General features: G+C 51.9%; 1 protein-coding gene across 1 annotated transcript; it reads right to left on the bottom strand.

Moving 5' to 3' along the window:
* On the bottom strand, nucleotides 1–27,023 carry RAB8A (RAB8A, member RAS oncogene family). Its single transcript, XM_064280902.1, has 8 exons — nucleotides 26,873–27,023; nucleotides 21,128–21,188; nucleotides 15,727–15,787; nucleotides 11,581–11,658; nucleotides 10,019–10,108; nucleotides 9,482–9,547; nucleotides 8,159–8,209; nucleotides 1–1,295 (listed from the first exon to the last, which is right to left on the bottom strand). The coding sequence occupies exons 1-8, from the start codon at nucleotides 26,994–26,996 to the stop codon at nucleotides 1,203–1,205; spliced, it is 624 nt and encodes a 207-aa protein (XP_064136972.1). The 5' UTR covers nucleotides 26,997–27,023; the 3' UTR covers nucleotides 1–1,202.

Here is a 27,023-nt window from a genome sequence, read left to right as displayed (position 1 = left end):
TTGCTGGTTTGTTGTTTTTAATTCATAAACGAAGGAACTATGATGCCAATGACTTGGACTGACAGCAGCTTGGGAGAAGGGGGAAGACAAAGAGACGGAACCAAGGAAAGGTACCTTGGTGACACCCAACTGGCCACGTGGTCCGGGTCACGCAGTCTCTAGGGAGCTGCTGACACAGAACCCAGTGAGTGTCACTCAGAGCTGCCAGGCAGCTACGCAGTGGCCTGGCCGTGTGGAATGTGTGTGTCTCCACCCTGACAGCGCAACCGTTCTGTGCTCCGCCTGGCCTGAGGAGTGGGCGTACCTGGTCCCCCTGATGCTGCCACTGGGATCAAAGACTGGATCACTTCATGGCATGGTGAATCTGAAGGAGTGAAGATTTCAGTGAGGAAGGTTCTCCAATATGGAGACAGTGGAGGATGAAGAGGGAATGGGGCCATTTTGGTGTCGACAGGCAGCATCCTGGCACGGGCGACCATGTGGGCGGGCGTTGCTGTGTTTTCAGGGTCACCATGGCTTGTGGAAACCACTGAGAGCACCTCTTCAGCAGGGACTGCGGCGGTGCCCGTAGGTCTTGTGGAGGCCACAGACAGGAGACCCACCTATGCTTCTCCCTTTCTAGACGGCTGGCACGGGCTTTCCTTAACTTGTGCTTCCCTTTGGTTTGACAGTAAAAAAAAAGACAGGAGAGGCAGTGGGGAGGGTTTTGTCACTTATCCAGAACCGAGAGCAGAGGTGAGCGGGAGCCGGAGTTGCTGGGTGGCTGTATCCCGGGCCTGGAGCTCTCAGGGTGGAGGTGTAAGGCATCTGGAGTCCACACCGGGGGCCTTGCTGGCCAGGGGGCCTCCAGCTGTGTTGCAGCAGGACCAAGGATGGAGGGCTGAAAGTGGGGGCCCTCCACGGGGCTGTTGCCGACACTGGTCATGCTGCCGCACCGTCCTTCCTACTGACTTGGCGCACAGGCCCGCTCCGTGAACATCACAGGAAAAATAGCAAATTCTTAACTTACTCCGTCTCCAGAGCTGAGAGAGACCAGGCAGTTACTAAAATAAACAATTTCTCAATTTCGTTCTGGGGGCCGTGGGCCCATGGCCTCGGCGTGGGCGGGCATAGGAAGGGGGGAGGCCCCAGCCGAGCAAGGGGCTCACTCGGAACAGGCACAGTCAGCTGAGCTGAGCGTGGCTCAGGTAAGGCGGCGTCCCTCACAGAAGGTCACATCGGAAGAAGCTGCTTCTCTTCTGTTGGTCTGGTGTGATTTTGACTCCCTGGTTGCTCCCCTGGGGGCTGTTGCCTTCCTGAAGTCACAAAATATTTTCTGAGGTTATGGCAGAGCATTGGCACTCTCCCTTAACCAACTAACCAATCAGCCAACCAGCCATCCATCTGTCCATTCTCTAACCAACCAACCATCCATCCATCTGTTCTGTTGTCCCCTTCGAACAACCAATCTCCCATACTCCCATCTATCCATTCATCCCCTTCCAAGGAACCATCCATCCACCACCTTCCAACCAACTACCTATCTGTCCCCTTACAACTAATTATCCATCCATCTGTCTCCTTCCAACCATCCGCCTGTCCCCTTTCAACCAAGCATTCATCCATTAGTCCTTTCCTTCCTTCTTTTCATCCACCTATTATTCCCTTCCATCATCCATCTACTGATCTATCCACCTCCTTCCTTCCATCCGCCCATCAGTACCTCCTCCTCCCATCCATCTACCTACCCACCTGTCCCCTTTCAACCAACCATCCATCACTTTGCTTTAAACCATCATCCATCAATCCCCTCCAGCCTCCCATCCATCCCCTTCCTTCCACTCACCCTTCCAACCAACCATTCATCCATCCATCTCCTTCCAACCAACCACCCATCTGTCCTTCGAACCACCCACCTGATCCCTTTCAACTAAGCATTCATCCATCTTCTTCTACCATCTATCCATTGATCCATCCCCTTCTTTCCTTCCATTCATCCATCAGTCCCCTCCCTTCTTTACATCTGCCCCTCTGTCCCCTTCCAACCAATCATCCATTTATCCATTTCCTTCTGATTGTCTATCCATTCATCAGTTCCCTCCCTCCCTCCATTCACCTACCAACCTGTTCCCTTTCGACTAACTATCCATCAGCCCCCTCCCTCTCATCCATCTGACTCCTTTCAACCATCCATCTATCCATCCACTTTCAATCAGCCAACCAACCACTAACCCATATACTTGTCCCCGTGCGGTTGACCATTCATCCTTTCACAGGCCCACAAATGTATTTTCATCTACTACACACCCTCCCCCTCCAACCATTCATTCTTTCAATTATTTATTCAACTATCCTTCTATTCTTTATCATCATTTATTCACCCATCCTACTCTTTTCTTTATCTCCTTCCTTCATTCACCCGTACCCCCTCTTCCCTTCTTCCCATCCAGCAAGGTAGCCAAGGAGAAGCAGCAAGACTCTGCCCAGGGGAGAGAGGCCTAGTTAAAGGTCCTGCTGTTACACCTGAATGGCCCCTGTGTCCCTGCAATTCGCCCCCTCCACTTAATCCACCGTCCACAATGCTGCGGGAGTGGTGCCAGATCTAAAGTCTAACCTTGTCAGCTCGCTCCCCACTGAAGACCTGTCTATGCCCCCAACTGTTTCCAGGGGATCCTCTGATTCCACAGTCTGGAATTCAGAGCCTCTGCGTGACCAGTCCCTGCGGACCCTGGGAACTCACCTCTCATCTCCCCCTGCCTCACTCTGATGGAAAGACTCCCCTCCCTTTTCTCTAACTCCTTCTCATCACTCAGTTCTTAGGTAAAACCTCAATTTGTTCAACAACTAACAATCAAATCCTGTGGGATAAAGAACTCGATTGGGCCTTTTGTCTCTGGTTTCTAAAACTAACCTTGGAATTGGCCAGCAATCAAGGTGATATGCCTTGTTTTGTATAATAGCCAGTCAACACTTAAACGGTGGAAATGAGGAGGGGCTACACAGGTCCTACCCTGGCAGCACACCTCAGGAAGGAAGAGGGGCATGATGGAATCAGCCATACATATTCAGGGATTCAGTTAATCACGGTCTATGTCACGACCCCCTCCCCCACCCAATCACTATCAATGAGCCAATAAAAGCCCAGCGCACAGAAGTTAAAGGAGGCTTCCTAGATTGGTGAGAACATCCATGCATGGGAGAGAGTGAGGCATTTCCCCGGGGATAGTGGAAGCCTTGTGGACATGACTGATGTGTCTTGCCACTTGTAGTTATAATAAATGGTACCTGTCTGAATTTTGTGAGTCATTCTAGAGAATTAATGAACCCACCGGGGGCAGTGAGAGCCAGCAGAAAGGCTGGCATTTCCCTATATGGTAGGGGCTGAATGATGGAGTCCTAATTTGTGAAGACCCAACACTGGGTGGTTAGGGTTAGAGACAGAAAGTACCACAGAACTGGCTGGTGTTATGACAATGGAGGAGTGGGAAAGTGGGGATATGAGTTCTCTCTACATTTTGGGAATTGAACTTATATAAATTTTTTAGCAATGTGGACGATGATGATGTGTGCTTTTCCAGGCACACAGAGGCAGACAAGAAGAGGCTCTGCCTTAGGAGCTCAGCCACGTTGCGGGGGATGGGAGTTACACAGGCAAAGGGGTAAGCGGTGACCCCACAGTGGGGAGTAGTTAGAGGGGAAGGAGGCAGGCAAGTGGCTGCAGGGACATGGGAGGTGTGTTTTGACAGCAATGTCTGAACAGAGATATCAGGAAGTGAGGTGATGAAACTGAAATGCAGGAGGGCCCAGGGGCGTGGCTGGCAGAACATGGCCCCTCAGGGTGTCCATGCCTTAATCCCTGGAAGCTGTGGATATGGTTCCTGGCGTGGCAAAAAGAACTCTGCAGATGGGATGAAGTTAAGGATCTTGAGATGGGGAGAGGATCCTGGATGACCCAGGTGGGCCCAATGAAATCCCACCAGCCCTTAAAAGTGGCGGCCCTACTTCTACAACTTAACAACAAAAAGATAACTCAGTCAAAAATAAGTAAAGGACTTGAACAAACATTTCACCAATGAGGATACTGAAATGGTCAACAATCACATGAAAAGATACTCAACACCATTAGCCATTAATCAAAAAAAAAAAAAACAAAAAAAACAAACCCACTGCTGTCGAGTCGATTCCGACTCATAGAGACCCTACAGGACAGAGTAGAGCTGCCCCATGGTTTCCGAGGAGCACCTAGTGGATGTGAACTGCCAGCCTTCTGGTCAGCAGCCGTAGCTCTTAAAAGCTAAGCCACCAGGGTTTCCAATTGGGAAGACGCAAATCAAGACCGTAACAAGAGATCACTTCACCTCATAAGAATGTCGATTAAATAAAAAAAAAGGAAAAAACAGGTATTAGTGAGATTGTAGAGAAAATGGAACCCTCATCTATTGCTGGTAGAAATGTAAAATGGTGCAACCACTGTGGAAACTGTTTGGCAGGTCCTCAAAAAACAGAACAGAGAATTACCATATGACCCAGCAATCCCAATCCTAGGTATCTACCCAGAAGTGGAAGCAGGAATGCAAACAGAAACCTGTCCACCAATGTTCACTGCAGCACTTTTCACAGCAGCCAAAATGTGGAAGTAACCAAAATGTCTAGACACAGATGAATGGATAAACAATATGTGGTATAGATACACAATTACTCAGCCATAAAGAGAAATGAAGTCTCGATGAATGCTACGACATGGATAAGCGGTGAAAACATCATGTTGGGTGGAATAAGTCAGTTGCAAAAAGACAAATACCGTATAGTCTCACTTATATAAAATAAGAAAACATACAGAAACCAAACATTGTTAAGAGGTTACCTGGGCTGGAAGGGAGGGGAAGGGGAAGTTTCTGCTTAGGGGGTAGTAAGTTTCTGTTACCGGTGGTGGAATAGTTTGGAAAAGGACAGCAAGGATGTGTGTACAACTCAAAGAAAGTAATCAGTGTCACCGAATCGTACAGGTAGAAAATGCTGAATTGGTGAGAAAGAAAAAGTGGAGAGCCTTTCCCAGATGTGGTCAGAGAAAACCATATGACGATGATGGATGCAGGGTCAGAGAGATGCTACGCTGCTGGCTCTCAAGATGAAGGAAGGGTCACAAGCCAAGCGTGAGGGTGGCCTCTAGACAATGGAAAAGGGAAGGAAATGGATTCTCCCCTGGAGTCCCAGAAGGAATGCAGCCCTGCCGACACCTTGATTTTAGTCCTTTGAGACATATGTGGGACTTCTGGGCCTCTGAACTGTTACGTTAATACACCTGTGTTGTTTAAGCTGCTAAGTTTTTGGTTTTTTGCTATGGCAGCCCCAGGAAAGTAATGTGAGAGGTTGCACTCCAGGTGGAGGGAAGAAAAGGTAGCAGAGCCCTGCACTGCGGGCTGGCATGGGCTGTTCCTGGAGCAGGAAGATGGGTGAGGCCGGAGTGGATGGACAATGGGGGAAGATACAGGGCAGCCACAACAGGTGGGCTGGGGAGGTCGGGCATGGGGCTGGGGGTCTGTTCTATATGCAGTGGGGCCACTGGGCTGCTTTGGGATTGGGGTGGGTATTGGCAGGGCCAGGGTCCCTGAGTGGCGCAAATGGTTAAGTGCTCGACTACTAGTCCAAAGGCTGGCAGTTTGAACCCACAGAGGCACCTCAGAAGACAGGCCTGGGGATCTGCTTCCAAAAGGTCACAGCCTTGAAAATCCTGCAGAGCAGTTCTATTCTACACACATGGGATCACCAAGAGTCAGAGCTGCTGTGAAGGCAACTAACAAGAAAGACATCTGCAGGGCAGGGCTTTTTGTGACAGCACGGACCACACCCTCCAGTGGTGGCAGGCGGAGCTGGCCGCAATAGCTACAAAAGGCAGGTAACCATGAGACCATCTGGAAGTCTCAGCAAACAAAGGAGGTAGGCAATGGTGAGGGATTTTGCTGCCAGGGACCTGAAATTCAATTAAGGAGAAGAAACCACAGGATGAGGGCTGTGCGGCAGCACATCAAACCATTCTCCAGGTAATCAACAGACCAGTGCTGGAAGCGCAGGGTCGGAAAATCACAGTCTCACCGGGATGTTGAGCATAACTGCAAAAGTGACTCTTAACCACTTCCGCCAAGAAAAACCAAATCTGTTGCCGTCGAGTCGATTCCAACTCATAACGACCCTACAGGACAGAGTAGAACTGCCCCATAACGTTTCCAAGGAGTGGCTGGTGGATCTCAACTGCCACTCTTTCGGTCAGCAGCCAAGCTCTTAACCACTGTGCCACCAGGGCTCCATTTTGGTCAAGAGCTGCTATTAAATCAATTATGCGTCTTACAGTTCACAGCATCTTAAGAGTTGTGGAAATATGCAGGTTTTACATCCGGTTTGAGCTACGTGAATGGTATTTTGTGTGTTACGTACACACACGCTCATCTGATCAGGCCTAAAGCACGAATACAGTGCTTTCTGCCCTTCTATCAGGCAAGGAGGAGCCCTAGCGGCACAGTGGTTAGCACTCGGCTGCTAACTGAAAAGTTGGCAGTTTGAACCCACCAGGCGCACTGTGGGAGAAAGATGTGGTGGTCTGCTTCTGTAAAGATTTACAGCCTTGGAAACCCTATGAGGCAGTTCTACTCTGTCCTATAGGGTCGCTATGAGTTGGAGTCAACTCGATGGCAACTGGTTTGGTCTGGTTTTGGTTGTCAGGCAAGGAGCACAGCTTAGCTGGGAACCAGTGAGGAAGACTCACCATAACATTTAAATTCTGCTCTAAACACCCCCAGAGTCTAGTGTCAGATTCAGCAAGGGAAGAACGACTTATGCTGATGCTGTAGAATATGAAATTGCTCACGTGATAAACAAAACCTAGGAACCACAGGGCAAGGTGGACAGTGAGGGCCGGGCAGAACAATGCTGGAATGCCAAAAGCCAGACAGAGCTGGTGCAACTGTTAGCATCTGAGGTTGGACACTTACAAGGAGCATTCTGCAAAGGAAGTTTAACAATTTCATTTACAACAGCATCTAAAAAATACAGTATCTAGGAATAACTTTTTTTTCCCTACAAATTTGACAATTTTTATTTCATGGCCTTTCTTTTTCATAATCCTAGGAACAAATTTAACTGGGAAGGTGAAAGACTTGCACACAGAAAACTGTAAAGCATTATTAAAACAAATTAAAGATCTAAATAAATGGGAGGACATTCCCTGTCTATGGACTGAAAGACAATATTGTCAAGTTGTCAATACCACCCAAAGCAATCTATAAATTCAATGCAATCACCATCAAATTTCCAACTGCCTTCTTTGCAGAAATGGAAAAGCTAACCCTCACATTTATATGCAATGATCAGGGGTCTCAAACAGGCAAGGCAATCTTGAAAAAGAACGAACTGGGAGGACACACACTTCCTGATTTCAAAGGTACAGTAACCAAAATCGTCTGGTACTGGTGTATCAACCGACATACAGACCAATGGAATAAAACTGAGAGTCCAGAAATAAACGTATACATCTACGTTTGACTGATTTTTGACAAGGTGTGAAGCCCACTCATCAGGGAAAGAAGAATTTCTTTAAACAAATGTGCTGGGACAACTGAATTTCCACATGCAGAAGAATGAAGCTGGATCCCTACCTCACAACATATACAAAAATTAATCCAAAATGGATCAACAACCTACAGATGAGATCTAAAACTATAAACCTCTTAGAAGAAAACATCCTTGTGACCTGGTTTTTAACAATGGATTCTTAGATATGACACCAAAAGCACGAGCAAGAAAAGACAAAATAGACAAATTAGAATTTGAGAGTAAGAAAGTATGACGACAGTGGCTGTCAGATACCAGGATCACCAAGGGTGCCAGTTACATGTGGACCCTGGGATGAGCGCTGTCTGTGACTGGGTAGCCTTTCTTCTTCCTCTGGCATAGTCATTTGTCTATATGACCCTTCTAACAGGGGGACAGGAGGGCTGTATGTCTTTCCCCACTCGCCTGTCTATCTGGTTGGTTCTCAGCACTGAGGGCTATCCAGGTGGTCAGCAGGCAATGCTCCAATCCACACCTGCAAACCCCACCCTGCCAGTGTGGCCTCATGGCTCTGGCTGGGCCCTGGGAAGCATGCTGCCCTAGGCTGAGGACATCAGGACCCAACAGGACTCACCAATTTTTTGTCCATTTTTGCTTTGATGTCTCTGGCGAGCGTGAAGAAGGCCTGTAGAGGAAGAAGGGTGTTAGCCCCTGGGTGGTGCAAGTGGTGAACACGCTCAGCTGCTAACTGAAACGTTGGAGGTTCAAGTCTACCCAGAGGCACTTTGAAAGAATGGCCTGGCGGTCTACTTCTGCAAAATCAGCCACTGAAAACACTGTGCAACACAGTTTTCTACTCTGACACTCAAGGGGTCGCCGTGAGTTGGGGTCAACTTGAAGGCAGCTGGGTTTTTGGGTACCTCCCCTAAGCCAAAAACCCTGTGCAGTGAGTTTGTGCAAATGACCAGAGAGGAAACTGAGGCTCACAGGTGCCAAGTGACTTCTCCAAGGGACCTTGTGGTTAACTAACACAGGAGGACCCAGCCCTGTGCCTTAAGGCCCACGCTCTGTCCACTCTGGCCCCTTCTGGCAGTCAGGGGCAGACAGAGGGATGGGGCCTTACCTGGGGGCAGCTTATGGGGCTGGAGACCCCTGAGGGAGCACCGGCTGCATGTGGGGAGGTTCATCCTCTCAGCCCAGCGAGGGGCCCATGCTAGCCCAACCCCGGCTGCCACCTCTATCACAGCCCTGTGAGTGTGTCCCGCCTTCCCTCGTTAGCTCTCTGATGAGCGTCTGTTAACCCCACTCCATGAAATGACCTGCCCGGGGAGGGGGGATAAACAGATGAACCAGACTTAAGAGTTTGCATGTGAGGGACCCCTGGTTGGCAGGAAGCAGAATCTCAATAAATGACCACGAAACATGGAACATTCTGCAGTGGAGAGTGATTCAAGGTGCTGGGAACATTCCTCCTCAGAGTGGCAGAGACTTTCTGGGGGGCATTTGGGTTGGGCCCTGATGGGTAAAGAGGAGTCTGACAGGCAGATAGCAGAGTGAAAGAGGAAGAGAACACACAGAGGGACACAGAAAGGGGTTGGGGGGAACAGTGGAGGCTGCCTGGGAATGGTGAAAGGAAGGGCCAGGTCAGCTGCAAGGAGAGGAGGGTAGCTGGGCCCTGACTTGCTGCTTGGTACTTCAGGCCTGTTGGTGTGGCCCCATGGTATCCCAAGAGTCTGAGCTGGGCCTCTCCAAGCCTCAGTTTCCCCATCTATAAAACCATGCTGTTTGCTTCTGGGGCTGCCCAAGCGCCCAGCCCAGGGCCGGCGCCTGCTATCAGACATGGGGTTGATTCCCAGGGGCTAGACTAGGGCCCGGGACACAGGCACTGCTTGGGATGTGCCCGCCCTGAGTCTAAGGTCGGCTCCTGTGGTAGAGCTCAGCAGGCAGTGGGACTCACATTTTCCACGTTGATGTTGGCCTTGGCGCTGGTCTCCATGAACTTGATCCCGTAGTCCAGGGCCAGCTGTGGCAGGGGGAGGGTTGGGGGAGAAGGACACACACACATACATGAGCCACCAGGCCCTGGCCCCTTGTTCCTCAGGTACTAACTGGAGCCACAGCAGGTGCAGCCCTTGAGTGGTGAAGCAGTTGCAGGGTAGGGTGGACACTGTGGCCCTGGGGGCTATTCACTCAACGTCCATCAGTAGTGCCATCATAGTGCTGAGACTGGGGAGGTGGCAGAGGCTGAGAATGGCAGGGTAGGAGGCCCTGGGGCTGCCGGGGATGTGGGGAGCCCAGTGAGAGGCTCCCATGGTATATGCTCCTGCCTGCAGCCTGGCTGGGCGCAAGCATCCAACCCTCCCTCCATGTGGCATGTACATAGGTGGGTGACCAATGCCCTGGGAACGAAGGTGAAGGATCCTCCCCTAAACCCAGATGGGGGGCCCCCGTGCAGGGACCTGTCATGCTACACCCACCCCGTTGCCAGGCCCACCTTCTCTCCTCGTTCCTTGGACACCTGTCTCTTGTCGTTCACATCACACTTGTTCCCAAGGATCATCTTTTCGACATCGGCGGAGGCGTGCTGGGGTGAGAAGGCAAACGGTGATGGCTGAGGCGGGCAACCTGGGCCACAGGCTGGTGCTTGGGCCAATGTGGCCTACCCGGAACCAGAGTGAGCTAGTGGGACAGTGTGCCCTAGCCTCTTACAGACCACAAGCTGAAGCTCAGAGGCTACCGCCCCACCGCGAGGTTGGGGCCAGGGGTCCAGCTGGGATCAGGACTCTGCCATCCCACCTAGCATGCATGTGCTGGAATGCTCTCTGCTGCTGAGAACATCTGCTCTGATGACCGCTGACGAGGCTCCTGTGGTGCCCCTGGGCTGGCAGGGGGAGGGTGCTGGCCTATGGGCAGGTAGGAGGCAGATCAATCTGCCCCCACCTGCCTCCCCGGCCCCTCTGCCATGGGCCACACAGCTGTCCTGGTACCTTCTCCCACTGCCCTGGCTCTCTCTCTGGGCTCCAAAGACAAGCTGGGCCTGGGCGGAAGCAGTTCCCACTGGTGTCAGCCCTGGGTGATCCGCCTTCCTGGAGCCTCCTGGGCTCTGCCCTCACCCCTGGGTACACACTCTCCTTGATTAAACCCTCCTGGCCCCCACTTACTGGAGCACTGGATGCCGGCTGGTACCTCCTCCCTCAAACCAGTGATCTGGTCTGCATGAAGCATCTTCCGCTCCGCCCTGACTTCCTGTTGCCCAGGAGACCCTTGCCCCATGAATATCAGTGTGGGTGGTCTCTCCTCACCCTGCTCCCAGAGATACCCCAGGTCAGGGGCTCGGCTACACCCACACACATGAGGAGCCTGGTTGAGTGGTTGGCAAGTCCTAGGCGGCAGTGACACGACCTTTCTCAAGGCTTCGTGAGTGGATGACGTTTCTGGCTGCCTTGGACCTGAAGCTCCCCCTACCTGGTTAGTCACTACCGCTGTGAGCTGTGCCTGGGAAGGCCTGTCCAGTCAGGGCACGATCTTGGGGTGCAGGAATGGCAGGCAGGGCTGGCCTCCTCCTTGCCACAGAGTTCAAGGTCTCCTCTCCCGAGACACAGCCAGCTGCCCATCAGAGGTGCTCATACCTGCCTCAATGAGGCTCAAAGTACAACCCGACATGCCCTTGCACCACACCCACCAAATACAAGGGTCACGACAGTTCTAGAACCTTCCCTTTCTAGAAAGCACCAAATATTCACAGTGCCCTCAAGCTAGTCTAGCCCTTCCCTTCCAACTGTGAAACTGGCCAAACCCAACGGCCCCAATGGGGGTGTGGGCTCTCAGAGCCGATGGGACAGGCCCAGACTCAAAACCCCTGCATAAGCATGGCTGAGTTGGCATGTGGCCTTGGGGCCAACACTGGCTCCCTGGCTGTGGGGCTCTTGGCAAGTGACTGCTTAGCATCTCTGAGCCTCAGTGTCTCCTCTGTGAAGCTGGAGCTCTGGCATGAGGGCTCAGCTCAGGATGTGTGGAAGGTTCTGGCACTCGCTGGGAAGAGCCAGCCAGGCTTACCTCCTCAATGTTCCGGATCCAGTTCCGAATGTTGTCAAAAGACTTCTCGTTGGTGATGTCGTAGACCAGCATGATGCCCTGAGTAGGGGGCGGGGGACAGAAATCTTCCTGAGCAAGGGGGCCTCTGAGAAGCTGCGAGATGGTGAGGGCTTGTGGCCTGTGTGAGGTGGGCAGGGGTCCTGGCAGAACCCCTTCCCCACCAGCATGTGGCCCCTGCCTGCCCACCCCATGGTGATCCACTCCCTCCACACCCCTCAGCCCCGCCCTGTTCAGGAGCTCTAGCCAGGCCTGACGTGACCCTGCCACCACAGACCTGGCCCCGCCATGGCCCCCCACCACAGGCAGGACGATCTGGCCCCCACATCTCACAGTGAGTGTCGACCTGGCTCAAGCAGACCCTTCCCGGGCTGTGCTTGGCATCACCATGCCTCCCACTTACCCTGCCAGCCAAGCCCCTTCTCAGGCTCTGGGTATCCAGCATCGTGCCCTATTAGTCTTTTACTCATTGGGGCCCACCACGCACAGCAGGCATTGCACTGACCCTTACAAGCCCTGGCTGAGTGGTCCCACCAGCCCCCTCTGAGGATAAGAGACCTAAATACAGGGGTGTTCAGGTCCTGCCCACGGGTATGCAGGGGAGCAAGTGGCACAACTGGAGGACCCCCAAAGCCAGTGTGCCTTCCAGTGGCTCCGCCAGTGTGGGGGCTGGAGCCAAGGACCAACAGTTCCCAGGTGCTGGCCTGCAGGTCCTGTAGAGCCCGTGATGGCACCAGCCTGCGGGGAAGGTGGTGTAAGTGCACCTCTGGTGGGCAGAGGCTGTGCGGCAGGGGGAAGGGGGAGCATACGCTGCCCCTCCTGTCTCGAGGGCAACTGTGTCCTGAGGACTGCATGGAAAAGCAGATGCCCCTGCCTCACCCCAGGGGAACCCAAGGTACAGAGAGACATGACCTTTAAGACCTGACTCTGAAAGGCGATGCCCTGGCCACCCCCAGGACCTCTCAGACTCTCAGGCACCTCCCAGGCCCCACAAGGACCAAGTAAACCCAAGTGCTGCCCATATACCAGTCTCTCATGAGGTCCTCGTGAGCTTCTCCGAAGGCTGGCCCTCACGGAGCCACTAGCCCCATCTACGGTGAAGCTCTGGGTCTCAGGGCCCCTTGCCAGCCCATGCCACAGCAGGGCTGTGGCCTGCTCCCCTGCCCAGGCCCACATTTCACTATTCCTCTACCCTTCACCTACTCTGGGGCCTTGCCCTATGTCTAGGAGCCTCAAGGGGCACTGCTGACTGGGTGCAAGCTGAGACATCTTGGAGACCGCCTATGTGTGTAGTTAATGGTAGGTGGGTGAGTGTGTGACAGAACCTCCCAGATGGGGGCAGGGCAGACTACTTGACTGTAAACTCCCTGTGAACATGAGGACATGACACTGGCCTCCCAGACAGGTACAACCCCAGCTAAGGCCAGGACCCCTTAAATGCAGTTTGGGGCCCTTGTTCAGGGGACATAATGGAGGCTGATGATGGGGAGGCTCGGAGAAGATTGTAGTGACCCACGGGGTCCACCGCACCCACAGCCAAGCCAGTGCGAGTGGGAGACACTGGCAGGGAGACCTGTCGACAAGATGTCATTGGGGCCTCTGCCCAGCAGCTGCCCTCTCGTCACCAGGGAGCAAGAGATGCAGAGGGCTGTGAGGTCCTCTTTTTGCCTGAGGACTAGCCTCTAATGGCTACCAAAACTCCAAACTCCCTGATTTTTACATATCACCGGGGGGCAGGTGAATCACCTGGGTGGTGCAAATGGTTAATGTGCTCTGGCTGCTAACTGAAAGGCTGGAGGTTCAAGTCTACCCAGGGGCACCTCTGGAAGAAAGGCTTGGTGACTGAGTTCTGAAAAATGAGCCACTGGAGAATCATATGAAGCAATTCTACTCCGACACACATGGGGCTGCTATAAATCAGATGAGGCAGAAGTAGGAAAACAACACGCCACCCTATCCTAGATACCCTTGAGACTCTCCTTGGTGCTTCAAAGCGACTGTTTTCTGGTCCCTGCCTGCACACAGCTCCCAAGTCTGTCTTTAACATCAGTGGTACACCACCACCCTTTGGGAAAAGACATCTCACACTCCCCAATGCATTCGGGATTTCTAGCCCGAGGGAGCAAGTGCAGCACTGACAGGAATGATGCCAGGATGTCCTCTACCTGCACTGCCCCACAGTCACCATGGCCACACCCAGGTCCTGAGCATTCAGAATGTGGCTGGGGTGAATGGAGCTGGATTTTTTAATTCATTTAAATGCGAACAGCCACAGGTGGCTAGGGCTTCCATATGGGTTAGTATAGGCTGAGGATCAAGAGAGGCAGTGGTGGTTCAGTGGCAGAATTCTCGCCTTCCACGTGGGAGACCTGGGTTCGATTCCCGGCCAACGTGCCCCATGCGCAGCCACCACCCATCTCTCCAAGTTTGGTCAAATACTAGTCTAGATGTTTCTGTGGTGGTTCAGTGGTAGAGATTTTGCCTTCCGTGTGGAAGACCTGCGTTCCATTCCCACCGATGCCCCTCATGTGCAGCCACCACCCATCTGTCTGTGGAGACCTGTGTGTTGCTATGATGCTGAACAGGTTTTAGCAGAGATTCCAAGCTAAGATGGACTAGGAAGAAAGGTCTGGCGATCTACTTCTGAAAATCAGCCAAAGAAAACACTATGGATCACAACAGTCTCATCTGTAACCCATCATGGGGATGGTACAGGACCAGGCAGTGTTTCATTCCGTTGTGCATGGGGTCACCTGCCATAAGTTGGGGGCTGAATCGACGGCAGCTAACAAGGAGGATCGAACCACGATAACCTTGGTGCTGTACAGGGTCCTGGAGGTGGTTCTGTCCAGTCTTGCCTGGTACTGGTGAAGGTGGAAGTGGAGGTTGAGGATGTGGATGCTGGGGACAGACAGAGAGCAGGGCCCAGAACTGGTCCTGCCTTTTACCCTCTGGGTGCACTTGAGTCTCGGGCTCTCTGTCTTAAGATGGAAAGGACACCCCCACACGGGGGTGGGAGGGGAGGTTTATAGCCAATACACAAGGAGAGAAAGCGGGTAAAGACCCAGGCCTAGGACCTGGCATAGGGAACAGGCTCGGTAACGGGGCCAGGGTGGCTACACCAGCCCAGAGAGGGATGCACCCTCACAGGAGGCCCTCCAGCTCTGTCCAGGGCCTGAGGCCCCCACCCACTCTCCCAAAGCACATGGACGTGAGGGCAAATAAGGAACTCAATTTTAATGAGGAGCGCTAAGGTTGTGGCCCACCCGACTGAGTTTCTATTCTGTCTCAGGCATGGTGGCAGCACTCCAAACGCTCAGTGCCCTGCTCAGTTTTGCCGCCCACGCCCGTGCCCCACCCAGTGTACTTCTGGGCAGGAGGCAAGAGGTGGTGACCACAGCGTGACCCTGCTCTCGCCATGCTCACGGTCTAGAGGGAATGAGGACCTACACAGTCAAGTCACGGGGCTGCTACGGAAACCGTCTAGACTTGGGGGGAGAAGTGACCATTTCACCCATGAAGTTGCCTGGGAGAGAGTCCGTTGACCATTCCTTTTTCTAATAAGGAGATGGCGCTCCCAGGCCCCACATGTTCCTAACCCGTTTGGGCCTGCTGCCCACTGGTCTAGTAGAGGCCTGGCCTGGAGAAGCGGCCTGACAAATACTTGAGGGGTGAGTGAACGCATCCTCCTATCATGCACATCACATGCCGTGGGCCTAGGCAACCAGCCTAATGCCAACAACACTGGGCAAGTTGGCTCCTGGAGGATCTCAGGCTGCTGGTTGCAAATTCCATCCTGGCTGACGCGGGCTGCGCTAACGCTCCTAAGTGTTGGGGCATGCCGGCTGCCTCCAATTCCATCTACCTCACCTAGAAGAACTGGCTTCCTGACTCCACCCCGTTCCCAAAGAATGATGTTTCCACTTTACCTACACCATGGGCAGCCAGGGGGATATCTGGAGATGGGGTGGAGGTGGCGCACATGATCCTCTTAGGAGGGATTGGGAGCAACCCCCACCCGCCCCAGCCCGATCACATGCTCCCCAGAAACACCAAGGCTTTATGTGGAAGGCAGGGCTGTTCATTCTGACTAAAGCACGCCATCCATACCATCGCGCCCCGGTAGTAGGCTGTGGTGATCGTCCGGAACCGCTCCTGGCCAGCTGTGTCCCTGAATGGAGAAGAAGAGGTGTCAGAGCAGGACTGAGGGACTTTCACCCGGACACCCAGCTTTCCATGGGCCATCGCAACTGTCCTCCCACTGTGAGGCAGGCCCTTGATGAGCCCTGGTTTAAAATGAAGGTTAAGGACATGCTGTGTCACAAGCTGGGGCTGTGGTAAGGCCATGGCTCAAACTCCAGACTATGTGATTTATCCCCTTTGCTTTCTGGACTCCTCCTCAGAGTTTCTAGTCACAAAGGAGCCAAAGCTGGACACTGTTATGGGTTGAACTGTTTCCCAAACAAGAAACGTTCAAGTCCTAACCCCACTACCAGAGAATGTGACTTTGTTTGGAGACAGGGTCTCTGCAGATGTAATCAGGTTAATGAGAGTCATTCTCGACCAGGTGTGCCCCGAATCTAATATCTGGTGCCCATGCTAGAAGAGGGAAAGAGACACAGAGCAGAGAGTGGAGTGATGCAGCCACAAGCCCAGGGATGGCTCGAGTCACTAGAAGCTGGAAGAGATAAGGAAGGAACCTTCCCTAGAGCCTCCAGGGGGAGTGCAGCCCTGCAGAAACCAGTGCAAAGGCCTGGCTGAAACCTTGATTTCAGACTTTTGGCCTCCAGACTGTGAGAGAATACATTTCTGTTGTTTTAAGCCACCCGTTGTGGTCATTTGTTAGGGCAGCCCCAGGGCACCCCCACGGACATTATTCTTGAAGATCTACAGCTGCGTGTGTGCGAAGGGCTGGCCACGGGATACAGGAATAGAGCTCTCATGGCTTGGGTGGCCAGACGGATGGCACGGGCAGCACTTTCACGCACACTACCTTGGTTCAGGTGAGGGGAAGGTCCTTCCTTACATGTACTGTACAGGCAGGTATACCTGTTGCACGACGTAAGACAGGACTGGGTCTCGCCTAAGTCCCGGCACAAGAGGTATTCAGTGCTTTATTTAAAGGTGACCTAACTGACTAATAGCAGAGCCAGGGAAAGAGCCCACGTCTTGGTCTTGGGGTCCGGGGCTCTTGCCGTGTCCCCACGTGCCCCTGGAGAGCCCTGTATGACTGGCCTACCCAGAAGGGTCTTACCTAAGGGGTCGCCTGACTTTGGGACACTGTTAACAGGAGCTATAAAGATTCACTTTATTCTCAATCGTGGTCCTCTTGCTGGTCCCCAGGGTGCAAGCTGCATTTCTGTCTCATCTAGAGGAGCTTTATGAACACTACCAACCCTGCCAGGCCTGATAACAGAAAGAGTGCTATGCGTTGAATTGTGTCTCCCAAAAAATACGTGTTGTAAATCCTAATCTATATGCCTCTGTACATACAGCCAGAGTGCTGTCTGGTAGCAAGGATGTCAAGACTTTATCTCACATACTCTGGACATATTATCAGGAGGGACCAGTCCCTGGAGAAGGACATCATGCTTGGTGAAGTAGAGGGTCAGTGAAAAGAGGATCACCCTCGATGAGATGGGCCGACACAGTGGCTGTAACAATGGGCTCAAACACAGCAACGATCCAGCACAGGACCAGGCAGTGTTTCGTTTTGCTGCACACGGGGTCGCTAGGAGTTGGAACCTCCTCAGTGGCACCTAACAACACGTCTGTGGTGAAAGAGCCCTGGTGGCACAGTGGTTAAAGCATTTGCTGCTAACCAAAAGGTCAGCGGTTCAAACCTACCAGTTGCTCCATGGGAGAAAGACATAGCAGTCTGCTTCCATAAAGATTTACAGCCTTGGAAACCCTATGGGGCAGCTGTACTCTGTCCTCTAGGGTCGCTATAGCTATAAGTCAGAATCGACTCTAAGGCAGTGGGTTTTTTGGTTTATGCTTACGGTTGCAATCCTATTCGGAAATCAGTTATTTTTGTTATGTTAATGAGACAAGGTTAGCATAGGGTCATCTCACTCCAACAAGGCTGGCATTAATCCAAAAAGCACAAAACAATAAATGTTGGAGAGGTTGTGGAGACTGGAACACTTATACACTGCTGGTGGCAATGTAAAATGGTACAACCACTTTGGAAATCGATTTGACGCTTCCTTAAAAAGCTAGAAATAGAACTACCATACGATCCAGCAATCCCACTCCTTGGAATATATCCTAGAGAAATAAGAGCCTTTACACAAACAGATACATGCACACCCATGTTCACTGCAGTACTGTTTACAACAGCAAAAAGATGGAAGCAACCAAGGTGCCCATCAATGGATGAATGGATAAATAAATTACGGTACATTCACACAATGGAATGCTACGCATCGATAAAGAACAATGACGAATCCGTGAAACATTTCATAACGTGGAGCAATCTGGAAGGCATTATGCCGAGTGAAATTAGTCAGTTGCAAAAGGACAAATACTGTATGAGACCACTATTATAGGAACTCAAGAAATAGTTTAAACACAGAAAAAAATACTCTTTGATGGTTACGAAGGTGGAAAGGGAGGGAGAAAGATATTCACTAATTAGATGGTAGACAAAAACTATTTTAGGTAAAGGGAAAGACAACACACAATACAGGCGAGGTCAGCACAACAGGACTAAACCAAAAGCAAAGAAGTTTCCTGAATAAACCGAATGCTTCGAAGGCCAGAGTAGCAGGGGTGGGGGTCTGGGGACCATGGTTTCAGAGGACATCTAGGTCAATTGACATAATAAAATCTATTAAGAAAACATTCTGCATCCCACTTTGGCGTCTAGGGTCTTAAACACTAGCAAGCGGCCAGCTAAGATGCATCAATTGGTCTCAACCACCTGGAGCAAAGGAGAATGAAGAATATTAAAGACACAAGGTAATTATGGGCCCAAGAGACAGAAAGGGCCACATAAACCAGGGACTACATCAGCCTGAGACCAGAAGAGCTAGATGGTGCCAGGCTACAACTGATGACTGCCCTGACAGGGAACACAACAGAGAACCCCTGAGGGAGCAGGAGAGCAGTGGGATGCAGACCCCAAATTCTCATGAAAAGACCAGACTTAATGGTCTGACTGAGACTAGAAGGACCCTGGAGGTCATGGTCCCTGGACCTTCTGTTAGCCCAAGACAGGAACCATTCCCAAAGCCAACTCTTCAGACAGGGATTGGGCTGGAATATGGGACAGAAAATGACACTGGTGAAGAGTGAGTTTCTTGGCTCAAGTAGACACATGAGACTTTGTGGGCAGTTCCTGTCTGGAGGGGAGATGAGAGAGCACAGGGGGACAGAAGCTGGGTGAATGGACATGGGGAATACAAGGTGGAGAGAAGGAGTGTGCTGTCTCATTGGAGAAAGAACTAGGAGTACACAGCAAGGTGTATATAAATTTTCGTATGAGAGACTGACTTCATTTGTAAACTGTCACTTAAAGCACAATTAAAAAAGGAAAAAAAAAGATTAGCATAAGGTGTGTCTTGAATCAATCTCTTTTGAGATATAAAAGATATTAAATGCCAACTAGCAAGCAGAGATAGGGGAAGAAAGATGCCAGGCCACATGAAGATCACCCAGGAGCAGAAGCTCAGAAGAAACAAGGACCTTCCTCCAGAGCCAAGAGGGAAAGCCTTCCCCTAGAGCCAGCACTCTGAATTCAGACTCTGGCCTCCTAGACTGTGAGAGAATAAATTTGTTAAAGCCTTCCACTTGTGGTATTTCTGTTATAGCAGCACTGGATAACTAAGACAAGAAGGAAGTCAGGAGGGGAGGAAAGTGAAACTCTGTGGCTGCGATGGTGCGCCTTTGGACTTGGGCACAAAGGCTGCTGGGGAGCCAGCGTGTCAAGAAGTGGAGGAACATCCACAGCTGCTAACGCCCACACTGGCGAGCAGCCAACTGACTGCCCAGGGTGGGGGATGGACAAGGCATTAGACCTCTTCCAGATCTGGGATCTGAGGTCAGCTTCAAAAGTGAATGTTACCTGGAGTTGAGGTGACAGCTGAGACTTGTGGGCACGCCATTCCCAGTTCTGGCACCTGCCTGGCCTACAGGGACTGTGCCATACTCCCAGACATCACTTCTCCTTATCACACTGCTCATAGTGGGGCGCTGGGCAAGGTATATAGATGCAGGGCCTGACTCCCCTGTGATTGACCATGTGGAATCAGTCTGCACGGTGCAGCGGGTGGCGGACCAGAGCCAGTACCAGTAAAGGGAACTCTGAGACTCAGGTCTTGCCTCGTGTTATTAGGGCCCAGGAAGTCGTTCTCGAGCTCTGAGGAATAGAAACAGGTCTTGGTACCAGGCCTAGCTTCAACTTAATTTCAATTCCGGAATTTCAGGTCAGCCTGCTAGGAAGCGAGGCCTGGGCTTCCCCAGGAGAGAAAAGAGGATGTGATGTCAAACCTCCCTCAGCAAGCTGACGGGGCTAGGAGGGAACTCCTGGGCTGGGGCCTGTTATGGGTTGAATTCGGTCCCCACCTCCAAAATGTTTGTTAAAGTCCTAACCCTGGTACATATTATTATGACCCTATTTGGGAGCCCCCGGGTGGTGCAAACGGTTAAGTGCTCAGCCGCAAATTGAAATGTTGGCAATTCAAGTCCACCCAGAGGTAGCTTGGAAGAAAGGCCTGGCAATCTACTTCTGAAAAATCAGCCACTGAAAACCTTAATGAAGCACAGTTATACTATGGCATACACGAGGTCACTGTGAGTAGGAGTCCACTCAAGGGAAACTGGTTTTAGAAATAGGGTTTTCTTTTGTTTTGTTAATGAGGTTATGCCAGCGTAGGGTATGTTCTAAAACTAATTACTTCTGTGTGGTGTCTTATAAGCAGAGCGGAATAGACACAAGACACACACAGGTGGAAGACAGATGCCATGTGAGGACCCATCTACAAGCCGAAGAATGGCAAGGAACACCAGGCAGCTACTAGAAGCTGAAGGAGATAAAGAAGGACCTTCCCCTAGAGCTGATGCCCTGAATTCAGACTTGTGTCCTCCAGAACTGAGAGGAAATAAATTCTTGTTCTTTAAAGCCACCCATTTGTGGTACTTCTGTTTTAGCAGCCCCAAGAAACCAAGAAAGGGTGCCTCCCTGCCCTGCAGGCTTCAGGAGCCCCTCTGCCTGGCATCAGGGACACAACCCCAGGTTCAAGGGGAATAGGTCAGCTCTGTGGCCATGGCCCACAGAAGAGCCAGGTTTTACCCAGGATGGAATGCTGAGCTAACCCGGATGGGACAGTCACGTCCTCAGAAGGTGCTGATCCAGAATCTAGAGCACAGCTCCCTGCACTGGGTATGAGACGTGAGGGGTGTCTGAAGATCAAGATTATAGCCACAGGGGCTGGAGCGGGGACACCAGGTGCATCTGGCTTGAAGTGCTTGCCAGACAAAGGGGCCAACAAAGAAACATGGATCTTACCATATCTGCAGTTTGATTCTCTTGCCATCAAGCTCTATGGTTCTGATTTTAAAGTCAATTCCTGAAAGAAAAGGAAAAAGGCACATCATTTTCAGCCATTTCCCAAGCTGTGTCAGAAAGGGTGCTGCTGATCTGGGCAGGTAACATCCCCCCTGGATTCCGGAGCACCTGCCATCGGAGGGGCACTGCTGACCTGGGCAGGTAACAGCCCCCCTGGATTTCAGAGGACCCTTATAGATGGTGGCACTACCAACCCAGGCAGATAACAGCATCCCTAGATTTCAGAGTACCCCCACAGAAGGGGGCATTGCTGGCCAGGGCAGGTAACAACCCCCCAGTGCGCCAACCACAGGAGAGACACTGCCAACCTGGGCAGGTAACAGCCCCTGGAGTGCCTACTGCAGGTACCAGCTAGGCACTGAACTTATAGACCTAGGAATCCACGCAGGTCTGGAGGCATCTGGAGCTACCTGTTCCTCCACCGGAGGGGAACTCTAGGCTCACAGGGCCAAAAGCCATTGCCCAGAGTGAAGCCTGCAAGTGGCAGGGCTGGCAGCCAAATGCAGGTAGGCTCAATTCCAAAGCTTGGCTTTCTGCCCTCGCTGCTGCCCCTGTGCCCACCTCCCAGCCTGAGGCAGCCGTGCTTAGAGCGGGTTTCAGTAAGAGCCTAGCGTGTAAGCCCTGTGCAACCCAGAGGTGCCGTCTCTCCACCTTGCCCTCTGAGGTGCTCAGGCCCTTCCTCTCAGCCTTTGCACGTGCTGCTCCTTCTGTGTGGGTGGCCCCACGCCCGTCAGCATGCACACATCTCCTCCTCCAAGGCCTTGGTCAGACCTCAGCTCTCAGGAAGCCTTCCTGGCTCAGCCCTCCTCTCATCCTGGGTACCAGGTTGGATTCCTTTTCACCAGTGTGGCCTCGGCAGCCTCCTAATGTCCCTCCTGTGTCCCTTCAGCTTGCTCCCTACTTCACGGTGAGACCTTCAAAACTATACCTCTAATCTCAGAACAAACCTAACCTCCACTCCAAACCTTCCAGTGCACCCATCACTGGATGGAGGAATAAACACAGTTTGGTTCCTCCACACAACAGGATATTATTTGGCCACAAAAAAGAATGAACCTTGAAAACACGACGCTCAGTGAAAGAAGTCAGACACAAAAGGCACACAGTGTCTGTTCCATTTACATGTAATGTCCAGAACAGGCAAATCCACAGAGCCAGAAAGCAGATTAGTGGTTGCCAGGGGCTGGGGGAGGAGAATGAGTGACTGTTAACATGCACAAGGTTCTCCTTTTGGGGTGATGAGAATGTTCTGGAACTAGACAGAGGTGGTGGCTGTACAACATGGTGAACAGACTAAAAGCCACTGAAGTGTGCACTTTAAAATGGTGACTTGTATGGTATGTGAATTATACCTCAATAAAACTGTTAAAGAAAAAAAAAAACCCCACATACAACAAATACCTCCTGACAGCTCCCCCCTTCCAGAATAAAACGCAAACTGTTGCCCTGTCTATGCTGGTGGTCCCTCTGCCCATGGTGCCTTGGCTCCCGCCCCCTGGCTCTTTCCTGAACATTCCAAACCTGCTCCTGCCTAGGGGCTTTTCCACTGGCTCTTCCTTCTCCTGGAATGTTCTTTCCTTCCACAGCTGCCTGGCTTCCCTCAACTCACTCAGGTTCCTGCTGGTCACTGCACTGGGGAGCCTTCCCTGACCAGCCTTGTTCTCTTATCCCTTACCCTGCTTTTAAAGTCCCTGGGCGGTACAAATGGTTTGTGCTTGACTGCTAACTGAAAGGTGGGTGGTTCGAACCCACTCAGTGGCACTGTGGAAGAAAGTCCTGGCAACCTGCTTCTGAAGGATCAGTCTTAAAAACCCTTTGGAGCAGTTCTACTCTGTAACACGTGGAATCATAAGTCAGAATCCACTTGATGGCAACTGGTAACCCTGCTTTTGTTCCGTGCAGCATTTGTAACTCCTTGACATCGTGTATCTGTCTGTTTCATGAACTTGGAGTGGACCTTACCAATCTCCATGGCTTGTGGTGCAGAAATGGTCAAGCCCAGCCACTGCCCACAGAGTGTCCTAACCTCCAGCCTGAGAAGCAAGGCCTTCCTTGACCCTCTAAACCCCACAACGGGGATGTAATTATGTCCTTGTCCTCCTCAGGGGCTGTCCTGGAGACCAACAGGAAGATCAGCCTAACTGTCCTGACAGGAACATAACCTCTCTGAGGGCAGAGACTCAACATGCCCTCAGCACTGCTGTGTCTCCATGACTAAACCCAATGGCAGGGGCAGAAGAAGGTTCCTGGGTGGTGCAGATGGTTTGTGCTTGACTGCTAACATAAAGGTTGGTAGTTCAAACCCACCCAGTGGTGCTGCAGAAGAAAGGCCTGGTGATCTGCTTCTGTAATGATTATAGCCAAGAAAATCCTACAGGGCAGTTCTACTCTGAAACACATGGGGTCACCATGAATCGGAGCTGACTCGGTGACGTTATTTTTGCGGGGCTGGAGACGTGTTGGAAGCTGCCTGCCCAGTCCTGCATACACACATTGTGACTATAGCCTCATGACATTTCTGCCTCCCTCAATCAATTGCTTCTTCCCTGCAGCCCTGCACTGGGGCAGATGCCTGGTCCACAGTGGGCCTCTGTGAAAGGTGGCAGGATCAAAGAATGACAAGCAACAGGGTCTACGCGATGCTGTTCAGCGTAGGACGCACTTTCTCATCAGCCATCCACCTAACAGGAGGAATGATCGGTCCCCAAGGAAGTGTTAGAGGCTGAGCCAGACAGCTGAGAACTGGCTCCAGGAGCCACAGGGCCAAGTTCCCACCACAAACGATCAGTGGAGCGTATGGGAAGAGATAGGCTTTGGCAAAATGTCATCCAGGCAGAAAATGAACAGGCACTCAATCTCTGATCTACGAAGAAAACCCAGAGGAACAGGTGGTGCCAACACAGGATTGTCTTGGCATGAAGCTGTATTTCAGAGTTCAGCAGCCCAGAGCTGACTCTACCCCAAACCTTCCCCACCTCCTGATGCAGAGAGACAGGGGTCCACGAAAGAAAGCAGCCCTGCCTGATTGGTGGAGCTCTGAGACAACACTCTGCCCCACACTTCTGGGTATTACGAACACACCCCATTTGATTAGGAAGTGTAAACTTTATGAGGCCTAATGATTATGAGGCCATAACTTCAAGGTCGAGCTCAATTAAACTCTCCTAGAAGGTGACCTGGGTGGTGCAAATGGTTAAGTGCTTGACTACTAGCCACAAGGCTGACAGTTTGAGTTCACCCAAAGGCACCCTGGCAGACAGGCTTAGTGATCTACTTCTGAAAGGCTAAAACCAAAAAACCAAACCCAGTGCTGTCAAGTCAATTAAGACTCATAGCAACCCTATAGGATAGGGTAGAACTGCCCCACAGTTTCCAAGGAGTGCCTGGTGGATTCGAACTGACAACCCTTTGGTTAGCAGCCATTGACACTTAACCACTATGCCACCAGGGTTTCCTCTGAAAGGTTACAGCCTTGAAAACCCTACGGAGCAGTTTTACTCTGCACATAGAGGGTTGTCTTGTGTCAACTAACAACAACAAAAGAAGACAGAGGGCTGCAGCAGGCTACAAATGCAATGAACAGAAGACTGGGGCAGGAGGGAGGGGTCCTGGGTTCAACGCCCACTTCCAACTCCCTGTACGACCCTGGGCAAGTTTTCTCCTCTCTCTGGGCCTGGTCTCCTTGTCTGTAAATGGAGGAAGCCAGCCTCCTTGGAGCCCTCAAATGTTTGATTGGGTTTTCTGATCAAAAATTAAAAACCAAATAAAAAAATCTAATGCCGGAATCGAGCTCACCAGCGCTCAAGATTAGCACGATATGGGTTGAGATCAAGCCACAGTCTGCCAGGAGTTAAGGCCACTTCCTGGTTTGGAAGGGAGGCAAGGGCCATCCCAGGGTTTGAACTTGGGGTGGGGGAAGTGGGAGGATTCAGATACACCTGTGCCCCAGGGTGAGATGCTGTCCTTGCAGGAGCCATTCTGCTTGTGCTAGGCAGCCCCTGGCAGTGACAACAATCCCTTAGTCATCATATAATTCTGATCCTTGGCCACCAGGACACTGGCCAAGACGAGGGCACTACCCCTCATGAGAAGAAACAGCTGAGAGAAATCAAGTGGCTTATTCAAGGGCAAACAGCAATAGGACACCAGGTCTGATGGCTTCCAGTCTAATTCTCTCTACCTGACACCTGGTAGAATTCTCACCTTCCACGTGGGAGACCTGCGTTCAATTCTCAACCAGTACACCTCGTGCACAGCCAGCACCCATCTGTCAGTGGAGGCTTGTGTGTGGCTATGGTGCTGAACAGGTTCCAGCAGAACTTCTAGACTAAGATAAACTAGGAAGAAAGACTTGGTGATCAACTTCTGAAAGTCAGCTGGTGAAAACCCTATGGATCCCAGTGGTCCAATCTGCAACCAATCATCAGAATGGTGCAGGGCAGGGCAGCATTTCATTCCCGCGTGTGTGAGGTCACTGTGGGTTGGGGCTCACTTGACAGCAGCTTACAGCAACAACCTCAGTTTAGTGACTGTCCCCCACATCCCCACTACCATGCAAAGCTACTTCACTTAATCTGTGCTATTCCCAGTAGAACTTTTTAATGTAAGCAATGAAATTTTTGTGGCACAAAGAGAAGCCAGCTTCACTTTGATGGATGTCAGAGCCAAGATGTAACAGGCCGGTTCTGTTCAACCACCATGTGGGCTGGCTCTGTGGAAAAGGCTGTTTCTCAAAGTGACAACTTGTGTCCTGGGCCTTGCAATAGGGCAGTTAGGGCTGTCTGTGGGAGCAGCTGATTTCAGTTTCTCATTGAGGCTTTTACCTGGCATAACCTTGGTGATGACAGGCTCCAGGGCAGCGGCTGTCACTAGCCATTGCTGTCACTCTTGAGGGATGGAAGGCAGGAAAGTAAAAGCCCCTGATTCCCTGTCATCATTCCTTCTAGAGGAAAACTTACCCAAGGAGGATACAGGGTCAGCCCCTGATCTCTCCAAGGTTAGGAACTGGACAGGTGCAGACTGGGGTCCTGTGCCTGTCCTGCAGGTGCATGCTGGCATCTATTTGGCATGGTTGGGCCTGAGTTTTGAAGTCAGACACTTGAGTCCAAATCTCACCCTCATCACGTACCGACTGTGTGACCTTGGGCAAGTCCTATTCTCTCCCTGAGCCTCAAACTCCTCATCCCAGCAGACGGGGCTCTCAACAGCACCTAACCCAGAGGACAGCAGAGAGGGTGATAACGTGCAAAAAGCGCTTGGCAAAGAGTAAATGGTCAATGAAGTCAGCTGACATGGTCCTTTCACTACAGTTAACTTCCTATGCCTCAGTTTCCATTTCTGTAAGATGGGGACCCCCAAAGAACGGCTTCGAGTGCTGCTGCAAGAACTGAACGCAATGACAGGCGCGAAGACCTCAGCCCAGGGCATACGCTCCCCGACGAGCGGGCTGAAGATCGGGGCCTCAGTCTCCTCATCTGCAAAATGGGCACTTGGCTCCCCCCACTGCTCCCAGGGCCCGGGAATCCCCGACGGTGGTGGAGGTGGCTGGTCGTCGTCCCAAGGGCCCCCTCGAGCCTCTAAGAACCCCTAGGGCCGTCCGTCCTGATCTCTCCCTCAGTCCCGGCCCCTCAGGCAAGCGCCCGGCCCGAGCCTCCCGTGCCCCCGGCCGCCCTCCGGCCACGCTACCTATGGTGGAGATGAAGGTGGAGTTGAAGGCGTCCTCGGAGAAGCGGAACAGGACACAGGTCTTCCCCACCCCCGAGTCCCCGATCAGCAGCAGCTTGAACAGGTAATCGTAGGTCTTCGCCATATTACACTCTCTCCCCGACGGGAAGTG

Source organism: Loxodonta africana, chromosome 3, assembly GCF_030014295.1.
Source record: "Loxodonta africana isolate mLoxAfr1 chromosome 3, mLoxAfr1.hap2, whole genome shotgun sequence".
Lineage (NCBI taxonomy): Eukaryota > Metazoa > Chordata > Mammalia > Proboscidea > Elephantidae > Loxodonta > Loxodonta africana.
Note: the sequence above shows the minus strand (reverse complement) of the source record. Positions and strands in the feature narration are given on the sequence as shown.